Source organism: Staurois parvus, unplaced genomic scaffold (assembly GCF_062004578.1).
Source record: "Staurois parvus isolate SC_StPar_1 unplaced genomic scaffold, SC_StPar_1.0 ptg000714l, whole genome shotgun sequence".
NCBI classification, from domain to species: Eukaryota; Metazoa; Chordata; class Amphibia; order Anura; family Ranidae; genus Staurois; species Staurois parvus.
The window spans coordinates 143,723-158,099 of record NW_028318510.1 but is presented as its reverse complement, the minus strand read 5'-3'; the positions used below and the strand labels follow the sequence as shown (position 1 = coordinate 158,099).

At 38.6% G+C, this 14,377-nt stretch overlaps 1 protein-coding gene across 1 annotated transcript in view; it reads right to left on the bottom strand.

Annotated features, from left to right (window-relative positions):
- Window positions 1–14,377, bottom strand: part of IPO11 (importin 11) — a 661,807-nt gene that overhangs the window by 504,278 nt on the left and 143,152 nt on the right. The window contains exon 7 of the mRNA XM_089653447.1: window positions 8,346–8,404. Within this exon, the coding sequence (XP_089509573.1) occupies window positions 8,346–8,404 (59 nt within the window). The remainder of the gene's footprint in view (window positions 1–8,345; window positions 8,405–14,377) is intronic.

The window sequence follows — 14,377 nt, the reverse complement described above, 5'->3', positions numbered from 1 at the left end:
CTTAGGAATATCGGGTAGCCGTCCCGTACCTTACACTTTACCCACCTTGAAGAAAAACAGTTGTTAGGCAAAGAACTAAACTACTACAGTGTCAGCACATATTCTCTGAAGTGGGGAGGCTGTAATGCCAACATAACCTTCTCAACAGTTCAGGAGTTTAACACTTAAAAGTATGACACTGAAATAACCCTATACTGTAACAAGAATACTACTTAACAGTTTCTTAACATACAGCAAATAGGCACTTATACTTCTAAAATGGCAAAAATAAATGAGGACTCCTGTGAATTCACAATATTATACCTGCCTAGGTAATTTTTCCCCGGATGTTCCCAAAACCTCTGAATTCCCTTTGAGGTCTCTAAACCTCAAAGACTCAGTGAGATCCAACAATCTTAAATGGTCTTAAAGGGGGACGATCAAGGTAAAACTAAGGCGTATAGCTCAGCTTACCTGACCGGCCACACTTTATCCCAAATTCTGACACCAATTGATAGAATCAGCTCCTGTCTGTACTACGGGAAATTGTGGTGGTCTGTCTGCCCTCGAAGGACTGAGGAAAAAAATCATCCTCTTTCTTTGGCAAGGCTGGATATACTTGTGTATAACTTGGCAGAGCAGATAGTGGGGGCTAAAGAGTGGAGATTGAAATTCCTTACAACTTAACCCAGACAGTTCAGGATATATTGTCTTTCTTTATTTTGGCTTGGAAGAACTTTCTTTTGATTGGGTTGTTTCTCAGTGATAACTTTTTCAGTGGCTTACTGGGCTAGCCACTGCTACTATCATTCAGAAGAATGACCACCAATCTGTGGCCACAACAGTAAGACGGTAAATGACACAAATAATAAAAAAAGAGCAGAAAAGACCATTGACTGAAAATATGTCACTATTGAAATTTAAGTACAGGTATGCCAAGCTCTCAGGAATCGAGAGTTGTTGGATTTGCAGTATGCGCCACCCTGAAACCATGAACATTCTTTTGTATGCTGCAACAAAAAATGTGACATCAATGTTTATTGGTAATGTGAGTATCATCCTTACAAATGTTACTACAAGGCCTAAATTTGAAGTGTTGGGAGTTATGATGGAACAGGAATGATGTTTTCATTTAGGCAACAAATCAAATGACAGAAAGAATTTTGTAGTAAGTCTAAACTTAATGTCAGTGGGAAAGTACCTGAGGATGGTAACTTTGTACAAGTAAATATCACTAAGAATAGATGAAAAAAAATACATAGGAAACATAACACAGGTCTGCGACTAAAAAGCTGTTTGATTATTTTCATCTAATATCCATGTATTTTGGTGTGCTGAAAACAAATAAAATATTGAAAAAACTCCTAGACGTCATGATTTGCCACAAGATGCAAAATTGTCTTCAAATTTATCAAAGGTTTTTAATTTTTGGTATTTTTTTTATATTATGGGTTTTTACCCAAATTTAAAGTCCAAATTACTATTAATTAATTCACATAAGTGCATTTAAGGTATAAAATGCCAAAAAAACCTTAAAGGGATTGTCCGAGTTATGTAAAAAAAAATATAGCACTGTAAATCTGATGGTCAGCAATATATACATAGGCTAAGCAAGTTTTAGGGAAAAAAATTCTGTTCTCTCATTTCCCTAGTTCTCTTCTGGCCCTTTGTTGTTATTTGCAAGTAAACAATCTCTGCCCCCCCCCCTGCAAAGGGGGTGAATACAAGTGCTGCTCTGAGTGACATGTCTGACTACTGGGATACTCAGCAGCATGCTGTATGTGTAAGCCTCAGCCCTGAGTCTGTGCTTCTAATGGTAGAAGGGGTTAATCTTTCCTGAAGAATCCAGTGGGTGGGATACCAAATACCCTTGTTTTCTGTGTCTATGGGACAGTCCAGACCAACAAAATCACTGGACCAAGAAGAGTTGGCAGCCGAGGGTGCTAACAGTTGGTGAAAAAAATGTCCTTCGAGAAACTTTGGTACCTTCCCATAAAGTTCTTCTACCACCTCTCCACATAAAATTGGAATTGAAGCAATTTTGTAAAATCACTTCCAAGAGATGGAGAATGCTTCAAATACTTGGTCACCAAGTTTCCAGGCCTGTCGGAGGCAAAATTGAAGGACGGTGTGTTCATCAGACCAGACATTAGAAGGCTTATAGTTGATCAAGAGTTTGTCAATACCATGACGAATCCTCAAAAAGAAGGGTGGATTGCATTTAAAGAAGTCGTACAGAAATTTTTAGGCAATAAAAAAGATCCTCACTACAAAAAAGATCGTCGGACGAATGCTGAAAGCATGTCAAGCTTTAGGTTGCCTGATGAGTATGAAAGTGCATTTCCTCCACTCCCACCTTGACTACTTTCCTGAAAATTTGGGAGCTGTGAGTGAGGAACAAGGTGAATGATTCCACCAAGACATTAAAGAGATGGAAAGGAGATACCAGGGAAAATGGAGCATTACAATGATGGCAGACTACTGTTGGATGCTTCAGAGAGACATACTAGATGCTACTCACAAGCATAAATGCACCAAGAGAAGCCTCACAGGGAAGAAGATTCGAGTTTAGTGTTTGTAGGTGAGCTCATTTCAGTTCAAAAAAGGATTTTCATGAAAAATTTGTAATAAAACTTTAATTTTATACGTCTATTTCCATTTATTTTGAGGTATTGCCTTATTTAACATAGTTACCTAAATTGTCAGGAAACGTGATGTCCTATGACAAAATGGAGGTCATTTTCAGATTCAGCGCACCAAAAAACATAAAAATTACGTGGAATAACCAAAACAGCTCTTGAAAATGTTTTTTTGCAGACCTGTGAATTGCAGGTGGTTTTTTGAATGTTGAACTTTTTCAACTTTTTTTGAAAGTTGCATTGAGGAAACAGGTGCTCATAAATGAAATGAAAATAGAACAAATGGGTGCAGCATTGACCAGGCTGGGTGAGTCTATTACTGCCTATGAGTGTTGTATATGGATACAGAACACATCTGCTGAGATTCCAGTTTACTATGAAGTCATTGAGAACCATAGAGCCCAGGTAAATGCTTTATAAGCTCTAGTTTGATCCAAAGCCGAAGATGGCTAGAACCCTTTTAAAGGGTTGGGAAGTTTTGGAGAATTTTTTGGATGGTTTAAGAAAGTAGGCATGTTGATTTTGTCATGTTTTTTACTAATATTTATAATCTATGTTGTTGCTAAACTTTGCATGTGCATTTTTGATATGTTTCTAAAGAATCCGGATGCGTATATTGAAAGAACTGTGAAATTTGATGTGTTGTCACTATGTGACAAAAGAGAGGAACTGTAAGGAGATATGTCTCATTTAACGGTCATCCATTATGTATAATGCCTGCATTTTAGATGTGTGAATAGTTAGTTTAAATTTTGAGTTTCGTTTGTAACTTCTCTCTCGTTTTCTGAGATTAGTTTCATTTCATTGTAAACGGAACAACTTTATATGGTATCTCTCAGCTATTTGCCGTTTCTGTTCTTCATGTAACTATATTGATAAGAATGGAATGTTTCATTGGTCATCCTGAGATTAAGCAACACCCACTGAGTTCTGTATAATAATTCTTGTCTTGCATTAAACTTTCAGAGATTTAGAGTGCACACTTCGGTGTCGGGAGCTTTATTTCTCCTAAGTCTGGTGGGAAATATTGGAGGACATTTTGATTTTGAGCTGATCCTATCACCCCTGTCCCCCATGCTCACGCGCAGTGGTAAACACATACGTAGGCCACGCCCACATATATAAACGGAGTTCAAACCACACATGTGAGGTATTGCCATAAACGTCAGACTGAGAGCAATAATTCTAGCACTAAACCTCCTCTGTAACTTTAAACTGGTAGCCTGTAGAAATTTTTAAAGCTTCACCCATAGAGATTTTTAAGTACCGTAGTTTAGCACTATTCCACGAGTGTGTGCAATTTTAAAGCATGACACTTGGCATAACATCACCTTTCATATCTCACAAAACAATTGAGGTATATATTGCATTTTGGGTTTTTTTTATTCATTAAGGTGCATTTTTAAAAAAAAAAAACAGCGTTTGAAAAATATATACATTTTTAAAAACTGTCCATTTCGGTTTCGGTTTTCAGCCAAGTGCATCCTGAATTTTCGGTTTCGGCACTAGAATTTTCATTTAGGGGCACCACCAAAAAAGACACTTGATCGTATTGGATATGTTTTATAACAGTAAGTAGAAAATATTGTTGTTTTTTACTTCCTTTATAGTAAAAAAAAAATGTAAAAAATTGGTGATCAAATACCACCAAAGGAAATCTCTATTTGTGTTAAAAAAAAATTATATAAATTTAATTTGGGTACAATGTTGCATGACCGCCCAGATAAAGTAGCGCAGCGCCGAGCAGCAAAAATTGTTCTGGTCATAAAGGGAGTAAAACCGTCCAGAGGTCAACTGGTTATCTCTTTCCTGTGAAAACTGGAAGTTCTGGGAAGTAGCACTGAGAGAACAGGAGCCTGCAGAACTGAAAGTTTGTAACTTGCAAGTGCTGGGTAAGAATTTTACTAAATAGTAAAAATAGCTGGGAAATGTTTATTTTATTGTGCTCAGTGTCTTAAAGTGGAACTTCACTCTCTCAATCAACATGGAATATTTGTATTCCTTATGTTGCTAGCATAAGTAAAAAGAAAGGAAAATATTTACTTGTGTTAAACTTTTTTTTTTACATTTCTTCCGTTACTTCCTGATTTCCATGCCTAGGCAAATGATGTTAGACATCCCAGCAGTCTTCAGGAAAGGAGGAAAGGTTCTCAGCTCAGGCTATGCCTAAGGGCAGATGGATTCCAGGAAATGATACATGAATCGTCTGCCCTTACTCAAGATGGTGTTGAATGATTTCTCAGCAAAATAAAGCATGGAGACATAGATGGATGGATGAGTTTGCTTTGAATATTAAATGTGAATTAAATAGCCTTTTTGGTGGTGGTGCTTAGATGCAGTGCAGTTCCCCTTTAAGCTAAAAACACTACATTAAACCCTAAAGTAATATTAAAGACATATTACAGTGATACTCCTGCCTAGTGCCCCCAGAGCAAGAGGGCACTCAAGGAGGCTTGCTACTGAGCCGCAGCTCTGCAGGTCCATTACCACACAGAGACGTGACATGGCCCGCCCCCTCTCTCCCCTTATTGGCTCACTGGCTGTGATTGACAGCACCAGCAGCAAAATGGCCCCTGCTGCTGTCCCAGCCAATGAAGAGGGAGAGTCCACTAAGAGTCGAGGCTCTCATACACATTGCTGGATCGCAGTGCGACTTAGGTAAGTATTAGGGGGGAGCTGGGGAGGCTGCTGCACACAGAAGGCTTTTTACTTCATGCATAGAATGCATGAAGGTAAAATACCTTGAGCCTTTACAACCACATTAATTGACGTTAAAGCCACCTTAGATAAATTTGCTATCAATCTAATTGCTACCAGTGGCGCACTCTCAGAAATTGGAGAGGACCATACCTCCAGAAACGCTTTGTAAGGCATAATGTATAATCGGCATCCAAACATGCATCCCTTTGTCTTGTTAGCTGACAACAATAAATGCTGAGAAATTTGTTTGTTTCATGCATATGTGATAAACTGCCTCTCGTGTGTGTGAACCTCTTTCTGGTTATAAATTGATGAGCTGCTTGTCCTTTTTTTTCCGTCTGCTTGATCCCATAAGTAATAGATGCAGGCATCACAGTAACATTGTTGAATTTTCATTTACAAATTCCCTTTGTGGTGACTGAACTTGAAAAAAAGCTCAGTCCAAAGCACTCCATAATGTCCAGTCTTGAAGTCATTTGAGAAGTGACAGTTCTCATTGGGAACGCTATCCTGATATTAGCGCATTTGTCATAGTACACATATCATGTGATCCCAGCCACTCTAAGAGGTGAACAATTGCTCACAGCCTTGTTTTCAGTAATACTCTTTGAAACGCTTCTGTCTATTTCCTTCTGTAGTTTAGATTTTCCCACTTTCTGTGAATTTTACGTTTGAAGCTGTATAGAAGGATTTTCCCTGTTTACTATCTCATGTGGCTGGCAGTCGTTTGCACCCTCTTTTTATAGGTTTTTTTTTAGTCTTTTGCACCCCCTTTTTATAGGGGTTTTTTATATACTTTATGTAGGAAGATGAAAGCAGGGATGGAGGAGCTGGTTCCCACAGAAAGTAATTAAATGCTCCAAGGAAAGGAGAGGCAATGATGTGCAAGGATAGACAAGGCTGTGTAAAAGCATTGACTTATGAGTAAAAAAAGAAAATTCACACACACAAAGCTAAATTAAAGTGAGCAGCAAACACAAAGTGATCAAATCACTGAAAAATACATATTTGTTATAAACATAGATGTGTTGTGCTAATACACAGTTAGGTCCATATATATTTGGACACAGGCACAATTTGTATACTTTTGGCTCTGTATGCCACCAGAATAAATTAAAACTAAACAATCCAAATGAATTTCAAGTGCAGACTTTCAGGTTTCAAGGGTTTGAACATAAATATCAAGTACAAATTTTAGGAACTGCATCCATTTTTATACACACTCTCTCCATTTTCAGGGGCTCAAATGTAATTGGACAAATGAATATAATCATAAATATAATCATAAATAAAATGTTCATTTGTAATATTTTGTTGAGAATCCTTTACTGGCAATGACTGCCTGAACTCTGGAACCCATGAACATTACCAAAGACTGGATTTCCTCCTTTCTGGTGCTCTGCCAGGCTCTAACTGCAGCTGTCTTCAGTTGTTCTTTGTTTGTGGGTCTTTCTGCCTTTAGTTTTGCCTTCAGCAAGTGAAATGCATGCTCAATTGGGTTGAGATCAGGTGATTGACTCGGTCATTGCAGAATATTCCACTTCTTTTCCTTCAAAAGCTCCTGGGTTGCTTTTGCAGTGTGTTTTGGATCATTGTCCATCTGTACTGTGAAGCACCGTCCAATCAACTTTGCTGCATTTGGCTGAATCTGGGCTGACAGTATCTCTCTAAACACTGCAGAATTCATCCGGCTGCTTCAGTCTTCTGTCACATCATCAATAAACACCAATGAGTCAGTGCCACTGGAAGCCACATTGTGTGCTTTGGATCATAAGCTGTTCCAAGCCTTCTCCACACTTTTTTCTTCCTTTTTGTCTTACAATGGCCTGTTTCACTTGCAAGAACAGTTCCTTTGAACGCATGATGTAGGTTCACAGCAATAGGTTCCAAATGCAAATGCCACACTTAGAATCAACTCCATACTTTTTACCACACTTGGCCATGAAACAGCTTTTGATTCAACTGTCCAATTACTTTTGGTCCCTTGAAAAAGGGGGGGGGGGTGGCTACTCTTAAGAGCTGTAATTCCTAAACCCTTCCTTCAATATGGATATACATACCCTCAAATTAAATCTGAGAGTGTGCACTTTCAGTCCATATCCATGATATAACTATAGCTTGAATATGTTTTGGTAAATACCTGAAAAAATCTAAAATTGTGCCTGTGTCCAAATATATATGGACCTAACTGTATCCTAATGCTAAATGATCATAAACAAACCTTGATGTGATAAGACTGTGAAAAATCAATAGTGTAACTAAACAAATGAATAAAACATATGATCAAAGTGACTTCAAGTGCTCAATATATAAATTAGTGCAAAAGTTCAAACAAAGTCCGAATCCCTTGTGCAGATTATGTTAAAGAAGTGCTCTCCATGCAGAACCCTCAATCTGATCCCCATCAAAAAGGTCAAATCACCTGTGTCTCTTAAATCAATAGCCAAGTACTAGGGCTCTACATCAAGCACCTCCTGAAGAGTTCCACATCAGAATGGGTTCACAGTATGCAATCCAAGAATCAAATCAGCGGGTGGAAAAGCCAGGCTCAAGGAAGATAAATAAAGAGATATAGTGCTCACTGCTATATTAATTTAAAAAAAAAGGAAAACAATTGCACTTACATTTTCAATAGATCATAAACAAACAGCATATGGAGTCGCTCATCAAACAAAGGATTTGGACTCTGAAATTTTGCACTAAAGGTATTGATTCTTTCTGGAGCAATCAATTTTTTTTTAGAAAGTTCAAAGCTACACTGCAAGTGAATAAAAAATTATTTATGGAAAGTAAAACACTGCAAGCAAGAATTTAAAACACTCGTTTTTTTTCATGCCTTTAGCTGTAATTCCTTATTTGGCGACAGTGTTTAACAAGAGAACAGGTTTACGTCAACTTAATAGATAAAACAGGCACTAGCAGCAACTGTTAAGATGCAGTAGCCATTCCTTTTGCCCTCAGTTAAAGTAGCAACTATTTATAGAGACTGAGCTATTTGCAAGGCGTTACCATACTGTATTTTCTTACCATAGTCTCTGCATTCTGGTGGGGTTCTGTAAAACCATGGACAGTCAGCTTACGAAGAACTGAAAATAACAAAATAGCATTCTGAATTACCAAGCTAAAAAAAAATATGGTGGATTTTGTTAGAAAATATAAGATATATCACATTAATATTTTGCTGTCTGCTTTTGAGCCAAAAGTCGGAGCTTTAGTTGTTTTAAAGGCTTTCAGTTTTCTCCTTTAATGGAAAAAAAAACAGTTGTTTACTCCTACAATTCTCAACCTCTTTTGGTTACAGCACCCTTTAAAAATATGCATAATCTCGAGGTACCCAGTGTAACATGTAAAAACATAAATGTTACTTGTCAACATGAAATCTGAGCCTGGAACAGTGTAAACCACTACCTTCACATTAGAAGCCCTCCTTCACGTCAGAGGTCCTCAATCACATCAGATTCCCACCAATCACACAGTATCTTCTTCACTTTGAAGACCTACCTTTTGGATCCAGCAGCATGGCAGACAGGGGGAGGTGAAGGAGGCGGACTTCTGTTCTCTCACAAAGCTAGGGACAGCCCTGCATCATTATCATGCTTTGTCATGGTGCGGAAAAACCGTCCGGCATCACCACAGCAAATAATTTCACTGTATGTCCTGGCAATAGAGCGTCATTGGTTGTTATGGTGTTGGCACTCTGCTTGCCCAAATCATAGCACCTCTTGACGCTGATCTACAGCTCTCTGCTTCAGAAACACTGGTTTACACAACTCAATGACCCATCACCAGTGATCTTTCTCAGGGACTTGTCCCTTATTAGTGGGCTCAGGCCAAAGAATTAAAATAGAACACTTTTTTGTTTAATTTTAGAGTAAGGGAGACTTATAACCCCTGACATATTTTTTGGGGCCATCTGTGTCCCACTGCGGAGATTTCCCTTCACTTCCTGTCCTATAGTCAAACAGAAAGTGAGAGATAGTTCCCGCACATTAAGGGAATTCTTTAATTAAGTGCCCCCATTAAAAGATTTACCTTTTCTGGGAACATGCAAAAATGTGGGATTTTCTTTTATTTTCACTTTCAATGATAATGGTAAATAGAACAGAGATGGTGAATCTCCTTAACGGGGGCACAGAAAGCAATAAAACAATAGGTATTCTAATCCATCTCCACTCTATCCAAAACTAAAAAAAAAAGTTTTGCCTTTAGTTATACTTTAAATGTTTACTAATATTGTATACAGTGGGGTAAAAAAGTATTTAGTCAGCCACCAATTGTGCAAGTTCTCTCACTTAAAAAGATGAGAGAGGCCTGTAATTGGCATCATAGGTAGACCTCAACTATGAGAGACAAAATGAGAAAAAAAATCCAGATAATCACATTGGCTGATTTGGAAAGAATTTATTTGCAAATTATGGTGGAAAATAAGTATTTGGTCACCTACAAACAAGCAAGCTTTCTGGCTCTCACAGACCTGTACCTTCTTCTTTAAGAGGCTCCTCTGTCCTGCACTCATTACCTGTATCAATGGCACCTGTTTGAACTTGTTATCAGTATAAAAGACACCTGCCCACAACCTCAAACAGTCACACTCCAAACTCCATTCTGGTGAAGACCAAAGAGCTGTCGAAGGACACCAGAAACAAAATTGTAGACCTGCACCAGGCTGGGAAGACTGAATCTGCAATAGGCAAGCAGCTTGGTGTGAACAAATCAACTGTGGAAGCAATAATTAGAAAATGGAAGACATACAAGACCACTGATAATCTCCCTCGATCTGGGGCTCCACGCAAGATCTCACCCCGTGGGATCAAAATGATTACAAGAACGGTGAGCAAAAGTCCCAGGACCACACGGGGGGACCTAGTGAATGACCTGCAGAGAGCTGGGACCAACGTAACAAAGGCTACCATCAGTAACACACTACGCCGCCAGGGACTCAGATCCTGCAGTGCCAGACGTGTCCCCCTGCTTAAGCCAGTACATGTCCGGGCCCATCTGAAGTTTGCTAGAGAGCATTTGGATGATCCAGATGGATTTAGGAGAATGTCATATGGTCAGATGAAACCAAAATAGAACTGTTTGGTAGAAACACAACTCGTCGTGTTTGGAGGAGAGAGAATGCTGAGTTGCATCCAAAGAACACCATTCCTACTGTGAAGCATGGGGGTGGCAACATCATGCTTTGGGGCTGTTTCTCCGCAAAGGGACCAGGACATCTGATCCATGTACAGGACAAAATGAATGGGGCCGTGTATCGTGAGATTTTGAGTGCAAACATCCTTCCATCAGCAAGGGCATTGAAGATGAAACGTGGCTGGGTCTTCCAACATGACAATGATCCCAAACATACCACCCGGGCAACGAAGGAGTGGCTTCGTAAGAAGCATTTCAAGGTCCTGGAGTGGCCTAGCCAGTCTCCAGATCTCAACCCCATAGAAAACCTTTGGAGGGAGTTGAAAGTCTTTTTTGAAAGTGGATTTTTTTTTCTCATTTTGTCTCTCATAGTTGAGGTCTACCTATGATGCCAATTACAGGCCTCTCTCATCTTTTTAAGTGGGAGAACTTGCACAATTGGTGGCTAACTAAATACTTTTTTGCCTCACTGTATATATGGTCACCACACATGTAAAAGGTCACTGGGTGTGTCACATTAAATGATAGAGAGATAGTATTAGAAATTTAATAAAAAACAACATACACAAGTGACCTAAAACAATCATAGTTTCCCTTTGATAAAAAAAATAATTACACAGTTAAATTGAAATCCATTTTCCACATTTATATATGATTTTTGTTGATTTTAAATATATATCCTTGTTCTCTCTCACTTCTCACACGTTAGATAATGAGTTTATGTGACATCTCCATTAAACACTGTAAATAATATTGTAATTATGAATATATTTCAGTTAGAGCTGTATCAGTGTGGGTGTGCAATATGTCTTCCCATAAATTCCTGTTCTACAGATACCATAGTTGCCAAAGGGAATATTCTATTAATTATACCTTCTTTACTGTATAACAGAAGTCTTTGCTGAGAATCCTCTTTTAGACAGTTTGGTGCCAGGGTTAGTTTATCTAACAATGGGACAACACCTGTTGGCTTCACAAATATGCACTTCATACCTCATTTAGATATGCAATGAAGGTGGCCAGCCTTTCATGAATACTTAGTTTCCCAAGGTCATGAACTGGCATGCTTAAATTCCATAAAGGGTGTGCCACGATTTGCCTTAAAGGGGGTCAGTGTATGCTAAATACAGAGGATTTGAAGTTAGCCAATTATGAAAGGGAATAGATTGGCCAACCAATCAGAGATACTCCATGAAAATTAATGGAGGAGAGGCCTATAACTATGGACACTAGAGAGAGAGAGAGGGGGGCTTTTTTGGAACACCAGGGGTTGGGAATGGTACTTGTATGTCCAGTTCCATGGTAATTATAGAATATATCCCTTGGACCTATATCTAAATGTTTGTCTTATGTCTTTTCTGTTTCACTGTTTGTAATTTGTAATATGTTCGATCTTTCTTAATAATGTTTCTTTTATGTAACTAGATAGATTGTTTGTGTTAGTTTAGACCTTCATCCTATTCACCAATAAATTTTGGTTGTTGTGTTAAACCTTTCACTTCTGGGTAAGAACTCTTCATTTACCAAATCATATCAGAGAAATAATATATTTCATAATCTATAGATTTGGTCAGCACACAGCAGTGACCTGCTTCAAAATGTTAGGCATAACTTTATAGTCTTTTAAAGGAGACATGATAAATTGTTATCATGTATTGGCAAAATTCTTCAAGTTGGAGTTAACTCAATGCCTGTAGACAGTCCGAAGTGACAGGTTTCCTGGATTGATTACTTTCCAGTTCACTTTCTTCTGATGTCCAGGAAAGCACCATCCCTTTTTGCAAGAAGACACTAAATACTGATTTTTCTGAACTGCTTATTTTTATCAGGCAACTTCCCATACTAAAAGATAATTTAAAAACAGCATTGTTATTATTGTTCTATTTAGAAAATGTGTTCAATACTGGTTACACACAAAAACATTAAAGAGTTAAAAACTCTGCCCAAAAGAACTTAAAGAACTAAAAACAGAAAAGGTAGATACAATTTGCAGTAGTAGCTGTGGCAGCAGTGGCTGTTTACTGAATTCCAGATACAAATCTACAGTAAACATATTGTTAAAATACTGCACATACGTAGGAAATGCTATAGCTGCGAAATGATCTGTAATGCTGAGCAGCCAGTTTTGTGATCCAATCTATCCTGCTAGAAAGCATAGTCATGTACTTGACTTCATTGCATTAGCTGTACAGCTTGGCAAGAGAGGATTGTGCTTTTTGCCTATAAGGTCTCTATCTGCAATAAATACAAGGAGATCTTATTTATTAGAGGGTACTTATATAGCGCCATCAATTTACGCAGCGCTTTACATTTATGTATTGTACATTCACATCACTCCCTAACCCTCAAGGGGCGTACAGTCTAAAGTCCCTAACTTACATTCATACATACACATACTAGGGCCAATTCCCTACCAGCATGTCTTTGGAGTGTGAGAGGAAACCGGAGTACCACACAGGCACAGGGAGAACATGTAAACTCCAGGCAGGTGGTGCTATGGTTGGGATTCGAACCAACGATCCTAGTACTGCCAGGCGCAAGTGCTAACCATTTAGCCCCTTGTAGATTGCCTACAAGATTGTGACCAGATGGTACAGGACACCATCAGTCATCACCAAACTTTTTCCACAACTTAGTGCTACTTGTTAGTATTGTAGAACACATACAGGTTCCTTTTTACATATTTTCTGGCACTGCCCTGCACTAAAACCCTTTTGGCAACCAGTTATGGAGAACATTCAGCAACTTACAGGTTTTTCCCTGTCTGACAAACCTGAGGCCAGTACTCTTACTCTTAGTGTGAATCCAACTTTAGTTTGTTCCCCTCTTGTTGCCTCTTCTGGACAATTGTGGCTTATTTCTGCAAAAGAACTATAAGAGTGCAGAGGATGTTAAGGGGAAACAGAAGCCTCCTTATATTTCAGTAAAAGCGCGATCGTCTTTTCCAGCTGCATTGTCGTTTTTACAGTAATACATATAAACAGTATTATAGTAGTACTGGTTTAACTGCTTTCCCGCCGCCCTATATTAGAAGTACTGCTACATGGCGGCAGGGCTGCGCAAAATCACATATATATATATACATGATTTACATTTCCAGGTAGGGGACGCACACGGGCAGCTACAAATGTCAATCACCAGGTCCCGAAAGGAGATTCCCCACTGGCACCTGGCGATCGGCGAGTAAAGCTGACAGGGGAGAGACCTGTGTGTAAACAGGACATGCTGCTGTGTATTTTTCTGAACAGCATGTCTCCCTAGTAAAACACACACACTACACTGTTAACCCTTTGATGGCCCCAGATGTTAACCCCTTCCTGCCCAGTGTCATTAGTAGTGTCAGTGCTTTTTATTAGCACCGATCACTGTATTGGTGTCACTGGAGGTGGCAGTTAGTCAGTTCCCATCCTGTGTCAGAATGCCCGCCGCAGTTCCACTATAAGTCGCTGATCGTCGCTATTACTAGTATAAAAAAAAAATTAAAATTCCAGTATATATACCGCCATTAGTAGACGCTATTACTTTCATGTAAACCAATTAATTTACAGTTATTTGGATTTTTTTTAGCAAAGACATGTAGCAGAATACGTTTTGGCCTACATTTATGTAGAAATTTTTTTTTTTTTTTTTACTGAATATGTTTTATAGCAAAAAGGATAAAATATTGGGTGTTTTTTTTCAAAATTGTAGTTTTTTTTTCTATAGCACCAAAAATAAACGCACAGGTGATCAAATACCACCAAAACAAAACTTTGCAGGGGGAAAAAAAAGGAAGTAAATTTCATTTGGGTGCAGTGTTGCATGACTGCGCAATTGTCAGTTAAAGTAACGCAGCGCCATATTGCAGAAAATGGCCTGGTCAGGAAGGGGGGTAAATCCTCTGGAGGGGAAGTGGTTAAAGTAATCTGTGACTGCTCTGAAAA